Source organism: Procambarus clarkii, chromosome 27 (assembly GCF_040958095.1).
Source record: "Procambarus clarkii isolate CNS0578487 chromosome 27, FALCON_Pclarkii_2.0, whole genome shotgun sequence".
Taxonomy (NCBI): Eukaryota; Metazoa; Arthropoda; class Malacostraca; order Decapoda; family Cambaridae; genus Procambarus; species Procambarus clarkii.
This window is the reverse complement of record NC_091176.1, coordinates 28,250,453-28,277,715: the sequence shown is the minus strand read 5'-3', so window position 1 is coordinate 28,277,715 and position 27,263 is coordinate 28,250,453. Positions and strand designations below refer to the sequence as shown.

The following is a 27,263-nucleotide window of genomic DNA, read 5'->3' as shown; positions in this document are numbered from 1 at the left end:
GTGCAAAATTGGGAGTTGAATGTAATTAATTTATGTGGTACGGCATTGTATTTTTAATGGCAGGTTCCTTGATCTTATTTTCTATTAATATATTAATTCTTTTCACAGCATCACTCATTTCGGTCATATATGGGACTTACCTGCCTAATGCAGATATCCACTAGGGATAAGGATTATATTGTGGATCCTCTTAAACTCAGAGGTAAACTTACCATCTTAAATGAAGTCTTCACAAACCCCAAAATTACAAAGGTAAGTCATTTAAAATGCATTATATTTTGTAATTTTTCTTGTTTACCTGCCTTTTATGTGGGGAGCCCTGTCGGCTCCCTGGAGCTATCCAGGCTGATATGCTAATGTCAGACTTTGGCATCAGTCGTGTGTATGGAGTTCTGTGGGCCTACCGGGGACCATGAGCCAGAACCTGGCCCCCCTCAGAGGCACAAGGAGCAATGGCCTATAGAAACCCTGTGTGGTTGGAAGCATTCTATGTCTGCCATCGACCGGGTTAGGCACCCAAAACAAACCCCTATTCTGGTGAAAATTGCTACAAAAAGCCGAACAAATGGATAGAACTCCCCAAACAGAAACAGGCAAACGAGTATGCCGTCACACATCGCCGCGCCGCAGTCTGCACATCTCCCCATCCCCGGGAGGGGGGAAGGGGGAGCCCCATACTCACACACCGGCCATCCACACCCCAGTTCTGAGACTGGATATCAAAAACACGCAAAAAAAAATGCTTACTGGAGGGAGGGAGTGTTGCCAGAGAACCTCCGGGTCTCACCCAGCAAATGGCGTTTCATTACATTCAACACTGGTTTTCTGGGGGAAACCCCATCGGCTCCCCGGAACTACCTACCCAAAGACGAAAACAAGAGGGACCTAATCCGGGAGGCGGAAGTCGCTCAATCCCTGACGCGAAGTGGAGACAAAAGACCACAACTGCCAATCCTAGGCCACACAGGGCACGCCGCCGCCGAGACAAAGCATGCAGGTGGGACACTATCAACGAAGACACCTGATCACCAACAAATGCTGAGAGACTCGAAGCGGAACTGAACCAGCCCCGGGTTTCACCCAAAAAATGGCGTTTCATTACATTCAATGCTGGGTTTTTTCCTTGTGTATAATGCCAATCATGCACAATTCTACAATTGGATTTAATGACCTTTACAAGTGTACATATTTTCTTCTCTGCAAAGAGTGGTGTCTCCGCTTTAACAGTCTCCGTGGTGTAGTGGTAAGACACTCGCCTGGCGTTCCGCGAGCGCTATGTCATGGGTTCGTATCCTGGCCGGGGAGGATTTACTGGGCGCAATTCCTTAACTGTAGCCTCTGTTTAACGCAACAGTAAAATGTGTACTTGGATGAAAAACGATTCTTCGCGGCAGGGGATCGTATTCCAGGGATCCTGCCCGAATTGCTACGCGTACTAGTGGCTGTACAAGAATGTAACAACTCTTGTATATATCTCAAAAAAAAAAAAAAAAAAAAAAAGATAATGCATATCATTCATTGCAAGCAGACTTTATTCTTTGCAAATAAGCATTTCCTTTTATTCAAGAGTTCTTTGTTCTCAACTGTGCCTATAGCGCCTGCGCAGGAATATCCCTGCAAAAAAAAAAAATGAGCTATCGTCTGTTCCGAGAATGTCAGAACATTTATATGTTCTGACATTCGAGTGCTTTCCTAGTTGCTCCTGAAGCTAATCTGTCTTCTCAAAAGAACATCTGATAGAAAGTTAACTGTACACCTGTTCAGTCCAGCCAGAATTGTAAGGATTTGCATAAATTATTTATAAATAGAACTTCAGAATAAAATTTGCAAAATTCATTTATATATATTCAATGTGGTATTTCCACTTTTATATACTCTTGATAGATTGCATTCCCAGTGCAGAAGAGTGGTTGATGGAGTGGCCTTCTTTCAGGTACTTCATGGGGGTGACCATGACATTTTGTGGCTACAGAGAGATTGTGGTGTGTATGTGGTTAATCTCTTCGACACCCATCAGGCAGCTATTGTTCTCGAGTACCCACACCGTTCATTAGCTGCTCTTCTCGCACGTTTCTGTCAAGTTGAAGCAAACAAAGTTTTTCAGAGGGCAGACTGGAGAATAAGGTCAGTTTTTGGTTAATATTTTTAATAAAACACTTTTTAACCTTTATCTTTCTAATTCTTTAGATTGTATGGTTAAAACATGAAACAAAATTAACTAAAGTTACTTTGTCTACATGCTTTTCACTCTATTATTAAATGATGTTTAAATAATGGAAGAATAATGTTTGCATCTATTAAGTGTTACACATCTTTCAAAATTTCAGGCCTCTTCCTAGTGACTTCATTAATTATGCAAGGCAAGACTCGCATTATTTGTTGTATATATATGATGTCATGAAAAATGAACTTATTTCATGGGGTAACCAACTCAACAATTTGATTTTTGCTGTTTATACCCGCTCTGCTGAAATCTGTATGAGGGTAAGGCTTTTCTTGTTTATAATTAATTGTCAAGTGCATATTTTGTTTATTATACAGGTATTATAAAATTTACTTTTCATCATTGCTTGTTTAATATAAAGATTTGCATAATACACACCTAGGTTTTGGATGAATAATTTTATAAGTGGCAAAAAATTTATTTTCATTTTTTCCCAGAGATATGAAAAGCCATTTGTTGGGCCAGAGAGTCACATGGAATTATATCGTCGCAGTCGTAAAGCTTTTAATTCAAGACAGATGTATGCATTGCGAGAGCTGTATCTGTGGCGTGACAGGGTTGCCCGTGAGCAAGACGAAAGCCCAGAGTAAGTTTTTCAGTACAGTATTTTGTTGACATTTTTTGTCAAGAGATGACCTTTACAGATTTTGTCTTGCTTCATATTGTGTACCATAATATGGTAGTATAATATAGTAGTACAATATGCTATTCATCATCATTGATTCCTAAGTTTCCATTTCTCTGGGGTGGGAGCAAGAACCATGGGGAAAATGGGAGAGCAAAATATGAAAAGAAGTTTACAAATACTCTCAATCCTATATTTATCATATCTTCTGCACTAACCAGCATCACAAAGAATCAGCCCCATCATATTTCAGCAAAGCATCCACATTCCACCATTACATAAGACCTGGTGTTGAGTGCTTTCAATGATTTCTCAAATAAAGTATTGTTACACAATCCCTCTTCACAAATTAGTACACCAAGAAACAAATGACACTACTTCTTGAACACTGTTCCACTCAATTATTGCACTCTTAATGTTGAGTTCAAATTCACTTTTATACACTCATCACCACTTGTCATTTTCTTGGTCAATGTGCCCAGATCATTCTCTCTCCTCAGTCTCACATTTTACCAAGCAACTTATCAACTGTTGGATTCCATGTTTTCCATTACATTTTTGAGCAAAGGCCATGTGGCTGCTGTTGCAAAGTAATATCCCATTTCTTCAAATATCACAGCCTGAGCCAGTGTGATATTTTGTCTCCTGCTGCAGCAAAGATCTTTCCCAAGTATTCCTGTCAGGCCATAACAGGTAGAATAGACACTCATATGGTGAAATAATAGAAAGATAATAGAAAGAAATAATAGAATAGATAATAGAAGAATAGATATAGAAGAAATAATAGAAAGAAGATTAACATCAGAGGTCCGCGGTTGTCCAACGTCATCCCAGCGACTATAAGAAATATTGCCGGAACAACCGTGGACATCTTCAAGAGAAAACTGGACTGTTTTCTAAGAAAAGTTCCGGATCAGCCGGGCTGTGGTGGGTATGTGGGCCTGCGGGCCGCTCCAAGCAACAGCCTGGTGGACCAAACTCTCACAAGTCAAGCCTGGCCTTGGGCCGGGCTTGGGGAGTAGAAGAACTCCCAGAACCCCATCAAGCAGGTATTTTCTTTCAGATATGAAGTAATATTATTATATAATATCAGATTTCATTCGCAGATTTCCTCTGCGAATGAAATTTCTTTGGGAGGCGGTTTCTTTGTGTTATGACTCACGCCTCACGTGTCGACAGGCCATCTCTTGCTCTCTCTCTTGACTCCACTTGGGCCCTGGGTCTTCAGTCTTCGACCCCATTTTGTCCTTTGTTGTTTTCAGATGCCATTGTGACTCATTTTTTGAAGGTGGAGTCCTTCAGTTGCCGTCCTATTTCTGATTTGTTGATGCTCCTGGAGGAGGGTTGTTTTGCTCTTCCCAGAGGGGTTGTGCCAGGGCTCGGGTGTCGGTAGTTCAAGGTGGGCCCTAGGTGACAGATTCTGTACCAGTGTTTCCTTCGGGGACTTCGTCTGGTCGGCGCTCAAAGCAAAAAAACCAGTTGGTTGGCAAAAAATTATAGACCAGTTGCCCTAACATCACACATAATAAAAGTTTTTGAAAGAGTGATTAGGGATCAAATTTCTAGTTTTATGGAAAATAATGAGCTACACAACCCAGGACAACATGGATTTAGAGCGGGCAGACCCTGTCTGTCACAGTTACTCAACCACTATGACAAAATCACAGATGCTCTAGAAGAGAAGCAAAATGCAGATGTTGTATACACAGACTTTGCAAAGGCATTCGACAAATGTGACCATGGAGTGATGGCACACAAAATGAGGTCAATGGGAATAACTGGTAAAGTAGGACGCTGGGTACTCAATTTCCTGTCGAATAGAACACAGAGTAACAGTCAATCAAATAAAATCAAGTCCAAGCGCAGTTAAAAGCTCTGTACCTCAGGGTACAGTCCTTGCACCACTGCTGTTCCTTATTCTCATATCGGATACAGACAAAAATACAAATGACAGCTTCGTGTCATCCTTTGCATATGACACACAAATCGGCATGAAAATTAGCTCTGCTCAAGACATTGACAAATCACACGCAGATATCAACAAAGTTTTCAATTTGGGCAGTAGAAAATAACACGATGTTTAACATTGATAAATTCCAGGTACTGTACTCAGATACGACAAAAATGAGGATCTGAAACATAATACAGGGTACAAAACACAATCAAATCTGCCTATAGTAGGAAAACAGCATGTCAAGGATTTGGGAATAATGATGTCCGACGATCTAACGTTTAGGGAGCATAACCAAGAAAATATTGCATCAGCCAGAAAAATGATAGGATGGATTACGAGAATTTTCAAATCCAGGGATCCCATCACAATGGTTGTACTCATCAAGTCACTTGTATTGTCCCATCTTGAGTACTGCTCAGTACTCGCTTTCCCTTTGAGAGCAGGAAAGATTCCTGAAATAGAAGGAATACAGAGAACATATACGACACGCATAGACGCGATAAAGCACCTAAATTATTGGGATCGTCTCAAAGCTCTCCAAATGCACTCACTAGAAAGGAGACGAGAGATACCAAATAATGTACACGTGGGAAGTACTGGAGAGCCAGGTCCCTAATCTACACCTTAAAATAACAACGTACTGAAGTGAACGATATGGAAGAAAATGCAGAATAGAACCAGTGAAGAGCAGTCAATCAGAGAACACTGTATAAACATCAGAGGTCCGCGGTTGTTCAACGTCCTCCCAGCGACTATAAGAAATGTTGCCGGAACAACCGTGGACATCTTCAAGACTGTTTTGTAAAAGAAGTTCCGAACCTACCAGGCTGTGGTGGGTATGTGGGCCTGCGGGCCGCTCCAAGCAACAACCTGGTGGACCAAACTCTCACAAATCAAGCCTCTCCTTGGGCCGGGCTTGGAGAAGTAGAAGAACTCCCAGAACCCCATCAAGCAGGTATCAAGCAGGAGCTCACTCTGCTCGAAGGTCAGCTTCTCAAGGGTTGCATCGTCCCTTTCGTGGGTCGCTCCATTGACGGGGCAATTGGTGGGGGGGAATGGCTGGCTCTGTTTGCCCATGTTTTGTTTCATGATTTGTTGGCATTCAGGTGATGTTTTCCAGCCTTCGGTGGGATTGGACGCCTCCTCCTCCTCCTCCAGGGGGTATCGAAGCTGGTGGTGGTTCTGCTTGTCTGCTCGCCAGGGATTTGGTTCTTTCCTGGCTCGCCAGGCTCGGGTTCCTGGTGAACTATGCGACAGTATGAAGTCTCTTGGCATTCTTTTCACCATTTCCTTTCCCTTCGTAGGTTGTCATCCATTTCTGACCATATTGTTTTTGTCCTTTTTCTCTTGGCTTTTTAAAGACTTGCATTTTATGCCGAATTCTGTCGCTTCTTACCGTGTGGCGCTAGGCGGAGCTTTTCCAGCTTGCATTCAGGGTGGTCGTTACCACCCTGGTCGGGGGGGGGAGGGGGGATGAGGGAGCCGAGCGGACAGCACGCGGGACACGTGATCCTGTGGTTCCGGGTTCGATCCCAGCCGCCGGCAAGAAATGATGGGCAGTTTCTTTTACCCTATGCCCCTGTTACCTAAAAAAAATTGTATCAATTCCCCTTGTCACCTGTTCCACAAAACAATTTCTCATTCTTTCTCCTGTATGTGTAATAACACTCACCAGATTAGCATTCATAAATAAACATCTCATTTTATACATCCCACTTAACATTAAGTGCATAGAGGGGGAAGGGGGATATTTTTTGTCGTTTAAAATCTTCATTAGTGTATTTCTTGTATAGCATTGAGAGAGACTCGCTAATAAGGGACTAGGGATGCCTCCCTTGATCTGCTGTTATCGAAACCACTAGGTAAAGAATGAAAGTTTACTCTCAGGATGTTCACTTCATCATTAATCTACAAGTCTTTACTATTTGTCCTTACACTAGTCTCTCTCTCTAATTATTTCTTTTATATAGAAAATACATTTGATAAATGCTACTTGTTTTGTAAAATTATGGTGTATGCTACTGTATTAACAAGTTACAATGAAGTATAAAAAGCTTTGACTGTATCTCCACAGGTATGTGCTCCCGAAACATATGCTGCTGCAGATAACAGAGGTTATACCCAAGGAGATGCAGGGGGTGTTGGCATGTTGTAACCCGATCCCTCCGCTAGTCAAAACTGAATTACTCACCATACATACAATCATCAGAGAAGCTCTGGTGCAACCACTCATTGATGTAAGCTATTATCCTGTCTTGAAAATATTTTGTTTTAATAATAATAATAATAATAATAATATATATATATATATATATATATATATATATATATATATATATATATATATATATATATATATATATATTTGATATATATATATATATACATATATATACATATATATATAATATTATGTATGTATTATTAGTCACATATGTTTCATACTGTTATGTATTAATACATCTTTTCTGAGGGGAAGCCTCTTCTGCTCCCCAGAGCTTATCCAGGCTGATATGCTAATGTCAGACTTTGGCATCAGTCATGTGTATGGAGGTCTGTGGGGCTATCGGGGACCACAAGCCAGAACCTGGCCCCCCTCTGAGAGGCATGGGGGAGCAATGGCCTATAGAAACCCCGTGTGGTTGGAAGCATTCCGTGTCTGCCATCGACTGGGTCAAGCACCCTGAAAGGTAAGCGTCCCAAAACAAACCCCTATTCTGGTGAAAATTGCTACCAAAAGCAAAACAAGTGGATAAAAAACTCTCCAAAGAGAAATGAGCAAATGAGCATGACGTCACACGTCGCCGAGCTGCCATCTGCGCAGCTCCCCCTTACCCGGGAGGAGGAAGGGGGAGGCCCAGACCCCTGCACTGGCTATCCACCCTTCAGTTATAAGGCTGATGCTTGCGGCTGAGGTCGTGTGCTATGGCTCCAGTAGTTGTTTCAGCACTGTACCTAATGTGTGGTGACTGTCTTCTAGGTGGTGCGTGAGTCGGGAGTGATTCTCCAGTACTCGGGCTGGAGCAAATGAGAAGTTCCGGACCAACCGGGCTGTGGTGGGTATGTGTGCTTGCGGGCCGCTCCAAGCAACAACCTGGTGGACCAAACTCTCACAAGTCGAGCCTGGCCTCGGACTGGGCTTGGGGAGTAGAAAAACTCCCAAAACCCCATCAAGTTTCAAGTTTTCAAGCAGGTATCAAGCAGGGCTGCATGCACCTAGTTTCCTTCCCTAGGTGCCCTGTAAGTACTGCATTTGGGGAATGGTACCACCTTCCACAAGTTCCTTGGGTTCTGCCTCTGCTAAGCCATTTACTGCTTGGTTTTCGGCCACCCTTTGTGTGCTGGGGTGTTCCGTCTCCCTTGTTTGCCTTTGAGTAGGGGGCATTTTGCATTGGTAGGGGCACAGGCTACTGCGCAGCTTGTTTTCACCAATCATAGCGGCCGGCTCTGTTCCGCCTGGGTCCGTTGTCCTCTTGCAGGGTTTTCTTTTTATTTTTATTCGTCTGCCTTGGTTCTTGTCACCCTGTTTACTTAACACTTTCGCGGCCGCTGGAGTTATACTGGGAGTGATCTGGGAGTGCGCCGTTCGTTTCGGGCGACCGCACGGCGACACTAAAATGTTTATAATCTTTTCGGTCTGCTCACCTTAATATTCCATGTATGTATTTAAATTTGGTATCAATTTGTTCGCAAGAGAATGCTCTAGAGGAATATATATGTAAAATGTCACCAAACCCGACATGAGACCCGCACCAAATAAAAAACTATGGCAATCGTTAGCCGTGAGCGTCAAACCGCGCTGAAATGTTTATGATCTTTTCATGTTTATCAATCCCAGAATTGTGCTACGTCGTTAATTTTGGTATCACTGTGACTGCAATAAAATTCCCTTCACGGACATATGCATATAAATGTAGAATCATGATCGCGGTCCACCTGCAAGAGTGTGGGAAGTGGCTGAAGTGTTACCTCTTAAGGCACACCCAACGGCAGATGGGCGAAGCACCTTTTGGAAAGTGTATATTCTTTTCACTGTCCTGACCTTAATTTTCGATGTACGTACTTAAATTTTGTACCAATATGTTCGCAATAGAATGTTCTAGAAGAACATATATATAAAATGTCACACAAGGATGCGTTTGACCTGCACCAAATAAAGAAACTTCGTCGATTACACTCGTTGGGTCAACATTTTACAATAGTTTTACCACGAAGATACAAGCGAACTCTGTTCTCCCAAATAAGCTATGTGACTATTAGAGAAAACGACAATTAAATGGCAAACATGCTTAAATTATCCCCAAGTCGATCGGATAAGAATTGGATTTTATAGAAATATTTTTCTCAATGCACCTCTTGAGGTGCATTCAAGGGAAAAATATGTGTCCTGCTCAAGTGACATATGGGTGCTAAATTGTGCGCAATCTAAAGGCGCTCATTTTAAAACCACTACCAGATTGATCTGATAAAATTTAAATTTTTAACAAATATTTTAATGAGTGACTCAACGCCGCGTCGTCGGTGAGGAATCGGGAGAAAAATGAGTGACGAAACGTTCAGTCGTAAACCCGTCAAAGTGTTAATTAATACTCTTCCTTCTTCCGGTGGTTTTCCCTGGTAGGTCTCCATGAGTGTACACGAGTGTACACATAGAATGCTTTAAAAGACACACTGGGACTACGATAAACGATTGCTCCCCTTGCCTCTTTGAGGGGGCCAGGTTTTGGCCATGGTCCCCAGTAGGCCCAAAGATCTCCATACACATGACTGATGCCAAAGTCTGACATTAGCATATCAGCCTGGATAGCTCCAGGAAGCCTCCGGGTCTCGCCCAGAAAATGGCTTTTCATTAGATTAAACGCTGGTTTTTTCATATACAGTAATTTTTGTTTAGAGGTAGACTGTAGAGTTTGGTGACATTGCTGATAAGCTACAGAAGTGTACTCTTTGTAAGTCATGCTTTGCTTCTTACCATTCTGAAATAGGAATTTGCAAACTTTGTAATTTCTTTATTCCAAGTATGTTTTGTTATACAAATTGTAAAGATTTTGTGACAGCATTTGTATTGAATTTATTTTTTCAGATAAAAAACACTGCTATAGAAGGACAACTTCCTATAGGAACAACACAATCTACATATGATTCTAATGCAAATTTTATTTGCAAGCATGACCTTTCACAATGTGAAGAAAATCCAACTGACCTTCCTACTCTCCTCAACCCAAGGGAAACTTTGTTGGGAGATCTGTTTAAACAAAACAGAATCACAGCTGCTTCATTGAAAGAAAAGTCACAACTTTTTGGATGCACTACGGTAATTATCTGTGTTTTGTTTGTGTGTGTAACTGTATTTTCAGTGGGAACCACTGTATAAGATTTTTTTTCTTTGAGTATGGCTGTATGTTAATTGGGAACACGTTTTGTTGATTCCCATATAAATACTGTAGATCTATATCATTATAGTTGAGTACCCTTGACTCCTCCCATTAGCTTAAATGTTTCACTGAGGTTGTATAAACAGTAGTCCAAGTGATATTTTAGTTAAATCACTCAATCACTCTCTTGGGTGATCCAACAATATCCAACTTCGCCAAAAATATTTTCTGAACTATCCAAAGGCCAGTGCAATCTTGTACACAATACAACGGAAATATTTAAATTGTTCTGCTGGACGTGACTGTATACAAAGGAGAGAATGAAGAATACTCAGTCCAACCTTGTGTTATCATTAAAAATTTGATTTATATGTATTCAAGACACCAACTCTAAGTAATACTTGAAGACACTTATAGTCAGCTGCTGGTCATTAACTTAACCAGTTGACAGCACTGACTATGTCAACAGTGTGGGCAGTTTGTGATTCTACCTCGGTTTTTACTCTGGCCATCATGCTTGTGGAATTCTTTGGTTTGCAAAGGTCCTCACTTCGAAATAAAAAACACTTCATTTATTTTGAGACGTTTTTCTTGTGATGTGTGAATGGTTTACATGTTTGTGACTGGCTTTTGCCAAACCATTGTAGGCAGGGTTCTCGTCTCTGTATAGATTCAGTCTCGTATTCAAATGAATTGGTCTTTCCTCTTAACACTTTCTTGAGCTAGTGTCTTGGGGTCGAATTCTGTGCCTGGGCTTTTGGATTGTTCATGGACATTTTAGGCATGTTCAGTCATGACATTATGGTATGTGTGTGTTTGTGGTTCATTTGGGCCCTCTTGCCCTCACTGGGTCTCACTTGGTAGTGTCAGATGACTATTTTTCTCATGTGTAGTAGACATGGTTAGGGTCCAGAATGCTAAAAACATACTTCTCAGTCTGATGATTGGGCTACTTCTCAGATTGTTATTTTATTTTAGTGCACTTGATTGTTTTAGCTAACTTGGTTTCTTGAATCAGAGAGACAAGGAGTCTCCTTGTCAAATAAAGCCTGGCCTCGGCCGGGTTTGGAGAGTAGAACTACTCTCGGAATACCATCAAGCAGGTATCCTTGGGATAGTCAGTTTGCTTGGTGTCGTAGGAGGTCCCATATCGTCAGCATTGGCCCAATTTGCTTGATTCAACTACCATTTCATTAGAGTAGTCAAAGGGTTAAACAAAATTACAAATGAAGTATCTGAAGTTACTCCGGATAATTTTTTTCAATCTTTAGAAACTTATTTTAGTCAGAATTTTTATGGCAGTGGTTTTACAATATACAAGACAATTACTATTTACTCTAATATATTGACCCAGTTTTTCCTCAGCTGGCATCCTATTAGCATTCTACTTTGGGTTGAAAAATTGATGCGTTCCTTGGGATATCCAAATATCCAAGTTTCACTTTGCATTAACCTGACAGTTCAAATTATTAAAGAAAACTAAAGACCTTGTTAAACCCTCACATTCACCCCTGTATAATACAGTATTCATTTTATTGGCAAAATTTCAAAACATTTTCTGAAAATCATATGTAGTTCTTTTTCTTTGGGATTTTTCAGAATCAGCTGTTATGCAAGAAACCAGAACATTCAAAAAGAACTACGAAATTCATGAGTCCGCATGAAAGATATACCGCTTACATAAAGATGAAACCACTTATAGATGGAGAGAAGAAGAAGAAAGAGGGACAGTCTGCAGATACTGACCGGGTCAATAAGGTAAGTGTCTTCATTCTGCATGCACTAGAATGTGTATAGTGTAATAATAGGAGGCCAATTTTTTTGTAATAGAGCTTTTATAATGGTCTTCATTACCCAACATTATGTTTATCTGAAATATCTAATTAATGATGTTACTGTACTGTCAGCAGACTAACTAGAGATACACAACAATTCAGTGCAGTGAATGAAGGTTTGAAAGGAACATTAATGTGGCATGTGATTGATATGGGTTGTGAGACCTGAGTGGTTTTGAGGAAATATGGTAGCTTGTCATTCATATGTTTTATTAATACGGCAAACCGAAGTAAAGGAAGCATAGTTTCTTAAAAGAGAAAGGTGATTGAATATATAGAAATAGATTCTTATGAGTGTGAAGAGCATGAAACAGGATTGCATTATGTCAGATCCTGGAGATGTTTTTACTGTGATTAACTCTTCATTAATTATGCTTTGCCTACTATTTTAAAATAGTGCAATCTATATATCCTGAGGGGGAGCCCCTACGGCTCCCTGGAACATATCGGGCTAATGTATTTTATATTAGACTGGGACATTAGCTCATTAGCTATGGAGTTCAGACCTACCCTGGAAAACCCTGTGGTTGGGTGTTTTCCTTATCTACCATCGACTGGGGTTAGGTACCCAGAACAACCTGTCCTCTTAAACAGAACGTCGCTTTTGGCCGTTTGCCCGTATGGCCGAATATGAACGTAATTTGAAAATGAAAATAAATTTGGGATTTTTTTTTTCAACGACAGTAAGTTTAGGGTCCTCTGATAGGTTAGGTGGGCAGGAAATTCTCATAAAGTTTCAAAACGGTATGAAAAACGTTAATGAAAAGTTTCCTTTTCTAAACTTGCTGAGTAAGCCGGACGACTCAAACAGAAAACGGAACAGTACGTCACTTTTGTGAGTCAATTTCATTTCAAATTACATCCAAATTTGGCCATAGTGCGCATACGAGCGAAAAGTGACGTTATTTTTAAGAGGACGGGTTGCCCAGAAAGGTAGGCATAACAAAACAAACCCCACATGGTAAGAAACTAACAACAAAAACCGAACAGAGAGGTAGAACTCCCTTCAATCCCAAGGAAACAAGCAAACGTAACGCACTACTGCCGTGCCGCTCGTCCGCGCAATCCACCCCTCCCTGAGAGGGGGAGGAGGGCCCCGGACCTCACCGTGCCGGTCGCATAGCACTTCAGTTCGTAAGCTTATGTCAACCGGGACAGACATTTCTCTGGCCTCAGTTTCCTAGGCGGTGTTTGCCTCCATGGCGCTCACAGCTGTGTTTTTCTGTTGTGTGATGGCCAGGTGTTCCTCACCAGTACCGGGGCTGTATGCGCTTAGGGATTTCCTTCCCTAAGCGCCCTGTGTGTACTGTCCCTGCGTGTCAGGGTAATCTTCCCTGGGGCGTTCGGGACCCATTCCCGTAGGGATTCTTGCTGCTCGGCATTTGCCTTGCCCTTGGGGCCAGCTAGGGGTTGGGGCGTCAAGGTGTTGCACGACCTGCTACCTACGCGGCGACCGGTTCCTGTTGCCTCTGGTGACGGTGTACTTTTGTGTTTTTTTTTTTTTTCTTTAATTTTCTTTTTATTTTCATTTGCCTGGTGGGGGTTTGCCTAGTGTGTTTCTATAGTTCGACTGGTGTTGTTTGGTGGCCCTCTACTAGGCACCTGTGATTGTACACGTCACAGGGTTTTTCAGTGTTTGCATCTATCCCTTGTTTGTTTTGGGTGTTAACCAGTTAGCGACACCTTGCCCAGGCTTCCTGTAGTCGTCACCCTATGGGTCCTGGAAAACCCTGTCGGGGGTCAATGGACCAGTGGATGTGTCTTCCGAGTTCCAACCCGTCTTGTGTGAGTTCGTTGGTTGATGTTCCCTTTTCTCAGGGTGACAGTCGCCTCTTTTTACCTCTGTCATGCTGCCTGTTGGGTCACTGACACCTTGACCCGGAGTCTTAAGAGATGTGTTCTCTGCTTGTTCTCCAGTACTCTTCTGATGTCCTTACTGTTAGGAGTACAGGCGGCATCCGCGTTGCATGCTTGGTTTAGGTTGCTGCAACGCGCTAGGTTAGTTTTCCACACCAGGATGCTCCGGGGCTGCCCCTTTTTGGTTAGGTGTTTTTCACCTCTTTCCCCCTCCCTGTTCCCAGCTCCTGACCGTCTGCGGGTTTTGGGGTCGGGGATGGGTTAGTTGGTGCCGAGACTCGGGCGGCTTCGGTGGCTGCCCCGTTTGGGTTGGGGGTGGAGGTTTTCGAGCCTGTTCCTCCTTACGAGGCTTCTGGGTTTTACCAGCGGCCGTTTCTTTGCTGCCTTTCCCCTAGACTCTTCCTTTTCTTTAAGGGCAGAGGGCATGGAGGACAGCTTTGCCCCGAGGCCTCTGTTGCGGGTTCCCGGGGCTGTGGGGAATGCACACTAGCAGTTCTGGGGCTGTTTATCCCTGCCTGGGTTTTCTGCTTCTGGGCGGGGTTTTTCATCCCTCTCGTCTGCTTACTTCCCACATTTGCTGGTGTGTTTTTGGATCTCTTGCGTTGATCGCGACTCCTTTGTTCTGGTGGCCATTTTCTTTCTGCAGGTTGCTTTCCCGCCTGGCCACTGAGGCAGTGCTGCGGTTTGTTTACCTGTGCCTGGGTGTGCGATGTCGCGTTTTGGGAGTTTTTCACCTCCTTCAGGGGTTTTTATCCTCCTGTTGCCATTTCTTTGCTTTTTCTGGGATATTCTGCCCTTCTGTTTTTCTGGGAATACGTGGGAATTGGTTTTTACACCAGTTTTTGCGTTTTCAGTCTGTTTGGGTCTGGGCCCTGGGGTTTGGGTTCAGTGTCCCTGTCTGTTTATGCTTGCTCCCACACTTTGTGTCCCTCGGTTTTCAGTCTGTTTTGGCTGTTTCATTGGGGGTTCTGTCTGGATGCTGTACTTTGCCCTTTCTGTCAGGCCGGCACTCGGATGGTAATCTTGGGCATAGCATTTTACCAAATCACCCCACCGAGTGCCGGCGGTGGGGTGGTTCAAATAGCTTCGGCTATCACCTCATTATGTTCGGTCGTGATGGTCAAGTGGATTAAGGCGTCTTGTACATACCAGTTGCGTTGCTCCTGGGAGTATGGGTTCGAGTCACTTCTGGGGTGTGAGTTTTCAGTTGCATATTGTCCTGGGGACCATTCAGGCTTGTTCGCATATATATATATATATATATATATATATATATATATATATATATATATATCTGGCTACTAGGTACGACATATATATATATATATATATATATATATATATATATATATATATATATATATATATATATATATTTATTTATTTATTTATTTATTTTATACATGTTCTTTTGGAAGGGGCTCTGATCCGTTCGCTGTTGACGGGGCGCTTTGGGGGCGGCTTGCTCTGTTGGATCCCACTTGGTCCCGCAGTTCGTGGGCATTTTTGGTTGTCTTCCGGCCTCTGGTAGCGTTGGGTTGCTCCTCCCCCTTTGGGGGGTTCGGGGCTGGCGGGGTTGGCTTCTTTCCCTGCACTTCATCGTGTCATCTTAGAATGGGTGCACTTGGACGTGGTCGATCTACCCCATCCTTCCAGGGTTTCCGCCTGTTCCATTGCCGACACGGGACTTTGCTGATCTGCAGTTCTTCTGGACTTGTTCTGACAGCTTATGTACAAAGTGGCACAACTGAATGGTTGAGAGGTTGAGTATTGATTTTAACCAATATTGTTATGTAATTATTGTATAAATCTTTCAGGTAAGAGAACACTTCATGTCATTGACGAATAATACAGTTGATACGGAATCTGAAATGGAAACCAACCACAGAGTTGAAGAAGAGAGGACAACTAATGAAAGTGTGTCCATGCAATTACAAGAACAAAACTCTCAACAGCAGTTAGAGGACACTTCACAGCAAGAAAAGACTGAAAGTAAAACAAAGAAAAAATGTCCTCCAAAGTCTTTTATTCTTAGTGAAGAGGTAAGCACCTGTTATTATACTGTTGTACAGTATAATATTGTATTCTTACGATTATTTGTAGTAACTTGCAAACCTGCAAACCTCTTCTTTTAACCTATTGATCCTATAATGTGTTTTTTTTGTGTGTGTCATTTACTGGTACAGTATGTGCTTCATTTCACTGTAAAGTTGGAAAAATAAAATATATGATTACGAGGTATTCCCAGTTAACACTTTCGCTCGGGGATGACACAGCATTGCGTCATCCGTTTACTGTCGGTAATGCCGGGGATGACGCAGCATTGCGTCATCCACTTTAAAAATTCGCCAAAAATCAGGTTTTTATCCGATTTTTTTGGGACTGGTTTTAAAATGTGCGCCGATGTCTTCCCATTTTCTTTGTTGAGCCTTGTGGCCCTCAGGCGGCTTGGCACACGCCGTGGGCCCATTGTTTTCGCTCCACTGTTGTGACCAATGTCGCCTCCCCTCGCATCTCAAACGTGTGAACATTTCGGCTATTTCCCGTGGCTATATTTCTTACAGCGGCTTTAGAAACTATCTACGCTTACTCCACGATGGATAGTAATCATGAACACGGCCCTTCCAGGAAGAAAATTGCGCGCGTGTGTGTGTGCGGTGTGTGTGCGCGCGCGTGTGTGCGTGCGCGCGTGTGTGTGTGCGCGCGCGTGTGTGTGCGTGTGTGCGCGCGCGTGTGTGTGTATGTGTATATATATATATATATATATATATATATATATATATATATATATATATATATATATATATATATATATATATATATATATATATATATATATATATATATATAGATAGATAGATAGATAGATAGAGGCAGGCAGTATTTTGGAAAGAATTGGGGACCAGGCAGGATTTGAGAGAGGGATCAGTCAGACAGACAGCATGGATCAGGTAAACAGGAGAGATTGAATGAGCAGAGGACGTTGGGAGTGAGGGATCATATTAATCACGTGTTTATTTTCGTGATATACACACATATATATATATATAATGTGTTGTACCTAGTAGCCAGAATGCAGTACTTGGCCTACTATGCAAGGATCAATTTGTGTAATAAGGCAAGTTTTCTTGAATTTATATAATTTTCTATTTTTTTCTTATGAAATGAGATAAAGCTATCCATTTCATTATGTATGAGTGAATTTTTTTTAATTTGAGTTAAAACTAATGTAGATATATGACCGAACCTAACCTATCTTAACCTAACCTAAACTGACATATCTAAATCAATATTTTATGTTCTTAATATAATATAATAATAATATTTAAAATAAACCAATAGGAAACAATTTATTGAAAATAAAGAAAATCACTCGGCCTATTAGGCAAATCAAGCCTTGCTTAGTAGGCCGAGAAGTGCATGCGAAGTGCAAAAGATCCATTACAAGTACTAGAAGTGTTTGTTTTTGAGACGCACTGCAATTCCTCATTTGCAGCTGATAAGAGTATAGGACGGTCTGAAATATCATATTTTTTATTTAATTTTATATGTGGGTTGAGTTATTAGCTCTGTATACTTAATATTTAATGATATTGTGCAGTTGTGAATAATTTGCTGAATTTTAGAATTCCAGTTCTGTGATGCAGTGTAGTGCTAGGTATGGTGAATGAATAGTTGTAGTTTGTTAATGTATTTATCTTTATTCCTTAACTGCACCACTATCATCTCTGGGCTGATGCCTTCTATCCCATGGAAGTGGGAAATGATGCTATGATGGTGATGAGGGCAACAATAAATTAAATGTGTATATCTTAAACACTCCAGATTCAAGAAGAAAAAAATAAGAAGTCATTAAAAAGAAAATCAGATGGTGGTGAAGAATCTCCACCAAAAGTGCAGAAGCCTAACGAAGTTGAACAAACTGAGAAAGCTAATGAAAAGGAAGACGGAGAGTTGTCAGGTGATAGTTCTGAAAAAAATACTATTGGTGGAGAAAAGTCTTCTGAAGCTTTTGATTATGAGGCTGCAGATTACAGTTTGTTCCAAAAGGCACAAAGAAAAGCACAAGGCTCTTCACAGAAAATCAAAGAGAAGTTCAAAGGAAAGGTATGTAAAATAAACCTTTTTCTTTTGTTATTATTGGAATGTGAGCATTGGTGTGCATACATATAAAAATGTCAAATAGGTGAAGATTGTGAAACCGATAGTGAGAAATCTAGGTTATAGCACATTATGTACAGACCAGGTAGGTGAGAGCGAGGGGTTGGGTTGGCAGGGAGTATTTTGGGCTAGATTGGGGGACCAGGCAGGATTTTACAAGGAATCAGACAGGCAGGCAGGTAAGAAGGATTTGGTGAGAAGGTGGGTGGGGGGGGGGGTGAGGAAATTTAAGATTGGGCAGGCAGGCAGTATTTTGGAAAGAATTGGGGACCAGGCAGGATTTGAGAGAGGGATCAGTCAGACAGACAGCATGGATCAGGTAAACAGGAGAGATTGAATGAGCAGAGGACGTTGGGAGTGAGGGATCTATGGATCGGGCAGGTGAGAGAAGGGTCTCAGGATTTTTCCCTCAGCTGACTTGAGGGCCAATGCAGTGCAGAGTGCACCAAGCATGCACCAAGTAGTGCATAAGGATAGATGTATGGAAGTCTGGCATGTTAGGCATGTATGAAGTGCTCACATGGCTAGCAACATAATGCTCATATGGAGGCTGCTGTGTGTCCAGTGTGGAATTAGATAGGGTGAATTAAGCAATTATGCCATTGTATAAGAGTCGGGAACCAATCTGATTTGAAGGTGCAAATCATTGCAAGATTTCATCCTGCCAGGCAGGATGAAATAAGCAGTGACCTTTGGTATCAGTCTCAATCATTGTGAGGGGAAATCATGATGTAATTGTGATATCAGTGTTGAGGGCCAGCCTTACTATAAGTACAGTACAAGATCTTGTTTAATTCTCGTCTTTCTGCATGTTGATCTGAGTGGCCAGAAAATCTCACCTCAGTGCCTGCATGGGTATAGGTGAAAACCAAGATAGACCCGATGATGTATGTGTGTATTTATCTTTGTGGTATCACAACATCACACTTGTCAGTGAATTTGAGGTTCATATACACCTCACATAGTTATTGTGTGATAATTCCCTGTCCCATTGACAATGCCTTTATTGATCTATTATGTGTGTGATTATGGCTGAGTATCCAGTTCAGAACTCTTGTGTAACTTTGCACACCAGCATCGATAAAACAGCCATTTTCATGATTGGTTGTCAACCATGTCAAGTCTGGTTTTGGTTGTCAACCATGTCAAGTCTGGTTTTGTCCATGAGGGTGACTGTGATTGATTAGTGAAATGTTCCAGGTCTCGCTAATGCAATTTATAACTTTGCTGACTCCATATGACAGTGTCATATTCAAGCTGTTGATCTGCGGCCCTCATAATTTTGATGTACTTGTTAAGTGTCAACAAGGATTAATCTTAACAAGATTGTGATTATTTCTCTAATTTCCTCAGAATCAGAAAGGACGAGGTGGGAAGTCAAGTATGAAGAGCTTTACTTGGGGCAATGCTGGTCACAGAGGTCGTCGATAGCTGTGGCTAACCATGAGACTTTGTGATAGACCAGAGTATTTTACTCTTAAATTTGTGGTTAGATATCATACTCAACTTTTACAGTGAAACATATGAATACAGTAATGAACACTGTAATGTTCAGGATTAGGAAAGATCAGTTTGAGTTTTCACAATGTTATCTATATTAGAAATATGAATCATAATACAGTATTTGAAAATCATTACAGATATGCAAGTTTTGATTTTTCTACATTGCTCTAGATCTGTAATGAGCAACTTATTGTTTTATGAAAAAAATAGTGATTTCTTTTAATCAGCAAAGTTGGTCATATAAACAAATCCATATAGATATCCCTCCCCCCTCCCTCCATTATTTTTTATTTTGTAAACTAACTTTACATGTACTAATGAAAATGGTTATCTTGCATTGGCTGGTAATTACATTCATTAAATGTATGTTTGCACTTTTGCTGTTAAGCTTCTGACACTTGTGCGTAGCTATATTCAATGTTTGGAATACACAAAGGATATTCTGCATTTGTTCTGGACTTTATTGGGAGTAACTTTATAACCTCACTGCAAAGCAGGATGAGGCATTATGACTTGGTTCTTTTCTCATTTGTTATAATCTTTTGTGCAAGCTACCCCAAGATATTTCAAGTGAATATGAACCCAATTGTTATTATGTACAACAATCAAATGTTTAGAACATTATTAACCATCAGATGTCAAGGGTCGGAGCCAGCCACGTCAAACATGTGTGTTCACAATAACTATTTAGTCATTGTTAAAGGATGACTTGGATGTATTCTTGAAATAATAATTAAATATATAAAACTTGTTAGAAAAACCGTTCGAAGAACTACTGTTGTATCATTCAGTATCATATACAGTACAGCATTTCTCTTTGTAGTGTTGACCAAAGTGCGTGTTCTGAAAGTCATTCTTTGTTGTGTAGATGTGTTACATTGTTATCCTCAGTGTAATGTATCCCTTGCCACTGATATTCTTTCAAACATTTTATTTGACGCCAACTTTGACTCTAGATACATTCCCACCATGCAGCTTTTTTTTTTTTTTTTTTTTTTTCTCCCTAATACTTGGCCACATTGTGTGTAAGTACTTTTTCATTTGGAGCATTTTGGACTTCATTTAACAAGTAATCAGTTCTGCATTCATAACAGAAAATCCGTATTTGGACATTAACATGAATTAACATGTAAGGATAGAAATTTGTGATCTTCCCCTTTTTCTCTCTGTCTATGAATGGGCTTTTGGCTTATCTTGATGTCAGATCATTTGTGTAAGGTGCTGCAAGAATTATGTATTAGTCTCATTTACTGTCTTGGTGTATTAGTGTGTGTGTGTGTGTGTGTGCACATTATAAATTGATAATTCTGCTCCAAATATTTGTGGATTATGTCCCAATTCTTTTTTACCAAGAAATATTAAAGTCCAGATGTCAATGCAATACTTTAGAATAAGAAATTGTATATAATAATATCTTTGTTTTTATCACAATACACTTTTCATTCTTTAACACTTGAAAACAAAAAGATGGACTAAATTATTTGCTGTCCCAGTTACTGAGAATGGGAATGCATTTATTTAACCCTCCATTTTGGCTTGTAGATCTAGCTCTGTAGATCTGCTCACCATTATTTTATTTAAAACTGACAATAAATAAGTATTTTTAAGATTTTAGAAATGAAACTATGAATTTAATAATTGTTTGGAGAAATTCTTAAGTCTGCTAAAGCTGATGGTGGTAAAAACAGTATTGTGTGGTGTGCCAATCCAGTTCTGGAATTAAAATCAAAACAGAATTGCAGGCATAAATTTGCAACTCCAATTGGAAAACTTTACATTCCAAATTATCATCATCAACTCATGGGGAAGGGTTCATACTGTCAAATGATCCAAATTTATATTTTAAAAATAGAATCACATTAGGTATGGTTGTAAATGAGGTTCTGTGTAAGTGAGAGGTTGTGAGATTGAGTGTACTGTAATTACCGGTGTAATTACAGGATGAGAGCTATGCTCATGGTGTCCTGTCTTCCCAGCACTGTCATTTGGCACTTTGAAACTACGGACAGTTTGGACATTCACCACCACCTCACTTAACTTGTTCTGACTCTACCATTCTGTGTTTGCTATAGAGAATTTTCAAATATTTTTTGGCACCTTTGTTTCCTTAGCTTGAACCTATGACCTTTTGTTCTTGGAGTTTCCAGTTTTAAGGATTACTCTTGTTAGCTTTGTAGATTCCTGTTACTATTTTGTATGTTGTGATCATGTCACCTTTTTTATTCTATCTTCTAGCTTTAGCATATTTAATGCCTCTAGACTCTCTTCATAATTCTTGTTTTCAGTTCTGGAAGTAATTTTGTAACATGCCTTTGCACCTTTTCCAGATTATTAATATGATTCTTGAGATATGGGCACCATATAACTGCTTCATATTCCAATTTTGGTCTCAAAAGCTTCATGAATAGTTTCTTTAGTATTTCACCATCCATGTATTAAAAAGCGATTCTGCAGTTGGAAAGGTAGCATGTGCTCCTTGCACAATGTCCTTTTTGTGTTCCTCTAGTGACCGTCTACTATACAGAGCCAATCCTAGATCTCTTTCTTTGTTACAGGTCTTTAATTTCTTTGCAGATAGTTTGCAGGGTGTGTGTGTGGCCTGTTTTCTCTTATCCCATAATGTGGCATTTATTCGCATACAATTCCATTTGTCACATGGCACTCCATTCACTTTTGTCTAGGTCATTTTGAAGGGCATGCCAGTCTAAGTCTTCCCTAGTAACTTACCATCATCAGCAACAATGTTCATGTAATTCTGTATTCCTTCTGGTAGATCATTTATGTAGACGATGAACATTATTGGTGCAAGAACCGAACCCTGTGGTACTCGGCTAGTAACACTCCTCTGGTCAAGTACATTACCCCAGATTACCGCCCTCATCTTTCTGGCAGTTAGAAAAAAAAATTCATCCATGTCAGCAACCTCACTGTGTGTGCAAGCGTGTGTGTGTTGTCTGGGTGTGTGTACGTATATTCTATGTTGCCTGGGTTTCTGCCAATTTATGTATTGTTGGCAGGTCAAATCTTTTGTTTTACTCTATTCTTATTTGAAACTTTGTATGAAAATTAAATTTTGTTTCTTGCTCATATTTTTGCATAGTTCATCTTTCAATGTAGTATGCTGATATTTGAGATTGTACATCTCTTACTTTATTACTATCTGGACTGTATTTGATATTTACTATTCTTATGTGCATAAAAGTATTTGTAGGGAAGTAATTTTATTAGGAAGATATTTTTAGTGTAATATGTACTTTTTATTGTTACATTTATTTTGAATAATTCTTCCTCCGAAACCTGTTCCCATCTTCATTTACTGAACATACTGTTTTGAAGTAATTTATTTTTCCTTGTTAGAATGTCCATTGTTTCCTCTCAAGTTTTTAGATTATCTTTAGATTCTAAATAATGTAGCTAAAGATTAGTTAAAGAAATCTTTCTACTTTCTGCATATTACATATCCTTGTGTATATAGGAAGGATATGTAATTGGAATACCAGCCTTAGAGACCTTAATCCAGCCTTAAACCTGCTACATGAGCTCGTGTTTTATTTTAGTGAACAAGATTTGCCATAATTTCTCATTCCTAGCTAATTGTTCCTAGTGTGCCAGGATATGTTGGCTTGTCAGTTTGTTTAATGAGCATAAACATTTCAATCCTTTCTTAAAAATTGAAGCAACATTTTATTGCATTTACATGTAACAATAAATGTATATACTGTACTGGAATTGAAATTGTGGATTTTATTTTATTTTGACTGAGAAAAATTAATGTGCTACCAGACATAATGAGTAATTGGTCTTAAGTGTATAAATAGATCCATGCATGTGGTGTTACATGGGCCACAGGGAGTGGCTACTTCTCTATTAAGCCTTCAATTTCCAAATAATTAGCTACATTGGTGGCTTTATTATTGATGATAATGCTTTCACATCAGAATAATCTTTGCATAATCTAACCCTACTTAACTTGTCCAATGCTAAACCCTATAACTTGTGGCACACAATAACAGTAAATTTAATAGACAACCTGGGCTGGCTGTGGCAGCCACGTGTGTGAACAGAATGTGATTGATATCAGTAATTGGGGTTTATGGTGGATTTGTTATTCTTGCTGTACTGTTGGTGTATTTCACTTAATTCCTCTACATTGTGTCAGCATGTGAATATAGATCAGATATATTTTTATATTAAAGTATATTATAAGACCATGAATTTGCCTGCAAGTGCTATTATCCTATGGTCCAGACTAAATTCAAATTTCTCTTCAGAAAATTGATTTAAAAATTGCAAGATTTTATGTAGATTTAAAAACACTACATTTATGATTAATAAAATGTGGTTTTCTATAGATCTTATAACAGAAAAACCTAGGTTTACAGACAAATTTTGTGAAATATAAGAAAAAACTATGAAGATATATAAAAAATTATTAAACAAATGACTACAAGTATAAAGACCAATAGTTTGTTGTATATAATCAGCCACGCGCTATCTGAACCCCTCGGGACTGAGACTGAATGGATAACATGTTGTGTTCGGATAAGTGGCTAGTCATCCTGAAAAGCTAGGGGGGAAAAGTGACAATTTTGTTACAGAAATTCAACAGTGTTTTGTTTGTACGTGCCAATATATGTTCTGATCTGCTTGTTAATGCTCCATCAACTGATCTTCAAGTTATTTAGATAGAAAAGGTGGTGGTAGATGATGATAATGTTGTGTTAACTGAAGCGGAGATTAATGGTGATGAGGTAACCTCCTTAGACTGCCTTTTACCATGTACTCTAATGTGCCTAATGCCTGATACGATGGCAGAGGTTAAAGCTTCTGAGCCATTCATTAGTGTATGAACAGTGCTCAAGTGGTGCTGTGTACAGCTGTTACTCCAGGTCCTAGCTCGCTTGGAGACTTACCAGGGGCAAGTAGTCCTTTTGGCCCCATGGTGGCTAGACCAGCCATTGTTTCAGGCGCTGCTTGTCTGGTGTCCGAACCCGAAGGTTTTTTCGCGGCTTTGCCTCTTTCAGGAGATCGGCCTGGTCTGGTACGAGACTGGTTCGCTCTTCTCCTCGAGTCTTCGTGTTTCGTGTTTTTGACTGGTTTAGCACCATCTTTATGGTGCTCAGGTGGCCTCTTTGATGATTTCCCACCTGTGGGCTTCTTCTCGGTAGAAGTATGAAGTTTCCTGGCGGTCCTTCCGTTTCTTTTCGCCTCTTCGTCGTTGCTCTTTGCTTTCGGTTAGGGTGGTGGTGTCCTTTTTCTCTTGGTTGTTCCAGGACCGTCATCTTATGCCTAATACAGTACTGTCGCCTCGTATCGGGCGGTGCTGGCGGAGCTGCTGCAGCTTGCTTTCGGCATCGATGTTACTTCTACACCGTTTCGCAAGCTGTCTCGTGCGTTGTTTCACCTATTGCCTGCTAATGCACCGCCCGAGCCGTCCTGGTCTTTGGACAGGGTGCTCTCCTTTCTATCTTCTCCTCGGTTTGTTATGGATCCTTCGGTTCATGATTGTTTTGCTAAGGCTCTTTTTTCTGTTGGCATTAGCCTCTAGGGGTCGGGTGGCAGAGCTTCATGCTTTTCTCCAACGCAGAGGTTTTTGCTCTTGTTCGTGGTCATAGGTATGTTCATCTGCAGCCGTCTCCCTCTTTTCTGGCGAAGAATGAGATTGCTGCTTTCTGGAGGGGTCCTTGGGTTGTTGATGCTTGGTTGGTCAGGCTGGGAGTTCATCCTGTGTTGTGTCTGGTTGCGGCCCTCTGCCGTTATCTGCTTGCTACGGCTTCTGTGTCCGGGGACACGCTTTGGGTTGATTCAGTTTCCCATCTTCCCTGTTCGCGGGTTCAGGTCTCTCAGGTCGTCTGCAGGATTTTTAAGTCTAGCCATCCTGCGGTCTATCCACGTGCCCATGACGTTCGTAAGTTTGCTGCTCTTGCTGCCATCTTTGGCAATATGTCTTGGGCTGACATTCAGGCATGGGGTTTTTGGCGGTCGAACAGGCGGCTGCACACTACCACCTTGTGAACATTCCTGGGCTCAGTCGGGCCTGTGTTGCATTGGGTCGGCAGTTGGGCAGCCCATTGTCTCGACATCGAGTTGAGGAGTGGAGCACCGACTGCCTCCCGGGTAGGTTCCCTTCTTGTTTGTCTTTGGTGAAGTAGCTCCAGGGAGCCGTAGGGGGCTACCCACAGAAAACCAGCGTTGAATGTAATGAAACGCCCTTTTCTGGGTGAGTCCCGGAGGCTCCCCAGCAACCCTTCCTCCCTCTGATTGGCGGTTTTTCGCGTTTTTTGATATCCAGCCTCAGAACTCGGGTGAGGATCACCGGCGCGAGGGTCTGGGGCTCCCCCTTCCCCCTCTGAGGGTGGAGGGAGAGCTGTGCAGACATGCGGCACAGCTCGTGAGACATCATGCTTGTTTGCTCGTTTTTCTTTTGGTGTTCTGTCCACTCGTTTGACAATTTTCGTTGTTAACCAGAATAGGACTTTGTTTTGTGGCACTTATCTTTCTGGGTGCCTGCCCTGGTCGATGGCATACAGTATATAGAATGCCCCAAATCACATGTGCACTTCTATGGGCCATTGCTCCTCATGCCTCTGTGAGGGGGCCAGGTTCTGGCTTGTGGTCCCCGGTAGGCCTAGAACTCCACCCACATCAACTGATGCAAAATAGTTAGGGTATCCATATCAGCCATGGATAGCTCCGGGGAGCCTCTGGGATTCGCCCAGAAAATGGCGTTTCATTACATTCAATGCTTTTTTTTTTTTTAACCAAATTTCTCCAATCATTCCTTATAGTTCTTACTTTATAGGACCAGATATTAATTTGTGACATGCCTTTGTACCTTTCTATTTTGTCTATATGATTTTTGATATATGAATAACAAAACAACTGCTCTATGTTCTAATTTGGGTCTCATGTGTCATGAACAGTTCATTATGCATTTTGCCATCCTTCTATTTGAGGGCAGTCCAGGATCACCCCAAAATTTCTGTCCTTCAGTCATTTCACTTAATTTGCAAGCCAAATGTGATCTTGTTTCCACATATCTTGCACTACATTATGTTGCATTTTTCACATTGATTTCCATATGCTGTGTATTGCTCAATGCACGCATCTTGTTATGCTTTTCAAAATGTCCTAGACAGTTATTTTTATTTTTTTCTCTACCCTAGTCACTTAGATCATCCCCAAACATTTTCATACAACTACAGCTAGGGCCGGCCTTAGGAGCTGCAGAGCCCAATTGGAAACATTTTTGGCAGGGCCCCCTCCCCCAAGTTCACAGCCAAGGTTTGTTTTATTGAAGTGATTTATTAAAATTATTTTAAAACATTCAAAATGTAAATAAACATTGTTGGAAACAAATTATATTTTTTGGATTTTGAAAAACCTATTTTATAATAAGTTATCGTTCCTGACACAACCTGTCCTACAAAAAACGTCGCTTTTCACTCGTATGCGTTACTAAAGCAAAAAATTTTTGTACAGTACTAGAAAATAGAAGCGGCTCGCAAAAGTGACGAACTGTCCCGTTTTCTGTTTTGGGCCCTCTGGTTTAGTCTGGTAAGTAAGGAGAGGACACTTTAATTTAACAGTTTTTCAGGTGATTAGTCACAATAAAGTGGCTGAAGACATGTTGACCAAACACACACCCATAGAAACTGAAGAGACGATGACGTTTTGGTCCATCCTGGACCATTATCTTTCCTGCCTCTACTCTTCACAGACGCCGTCT

The 27,263-nt window shown here is 40.9% G+C and overlaps 1 protein-coding gene across 1 annotated transcript in view; it reads left to right on the top strand.

Annotated features, from left to right (window-relative positions):
- Rrp6 (exosome component Rrp6) overlaps window positions 1–23,742 on the top strand; it is a 33,925-nt gene extending 10,183 nt beyond the window's left edge. Inside the window, exons 7-16 of the mRNA XM_069332513.1 lie at window positions 109–252; window positions 1,934–2,124; window positions 2,328–2,484; window positions 2,662–2,810; window positions 6,878–7,040; window positions 9,887–10,117; window positions 11,778–11,936; window positions 15,688–15,912; window positions 17,696–17,977; window positions 19,385–23,742. Of these exons, the coding sequence (XP_069188614.1) occupies window positions 109–252; window positions 1,934–2,124; window positions 2,328–2,484; window positions 2,662–2,810; window positions 6,878–7,040; window positions 9,887–10,117; window positions 11,778–11,936; window positions 15,688–15,912; window positions 17,696–17,977; window positions 19,385–19,462 (1,779 nt within the window). The 3' untranslated portion in view covers window positions 19,463–23,742. The remainder of the gene's footprint in view (window positions 1–108; window positions 253–1,933; window positions 2,125–2,327; window positions 2,485–2,661; window positions 2,811–6,877; window positions 7,041–9,886; window positions 10,118–11,777; window positions 11,937–15,687; window positions 15,913–17,695; window positions 17,978–19,384) is intronic.
- Window positions 23,743–27,263: the final 3,521 nt, after the last annotated feature.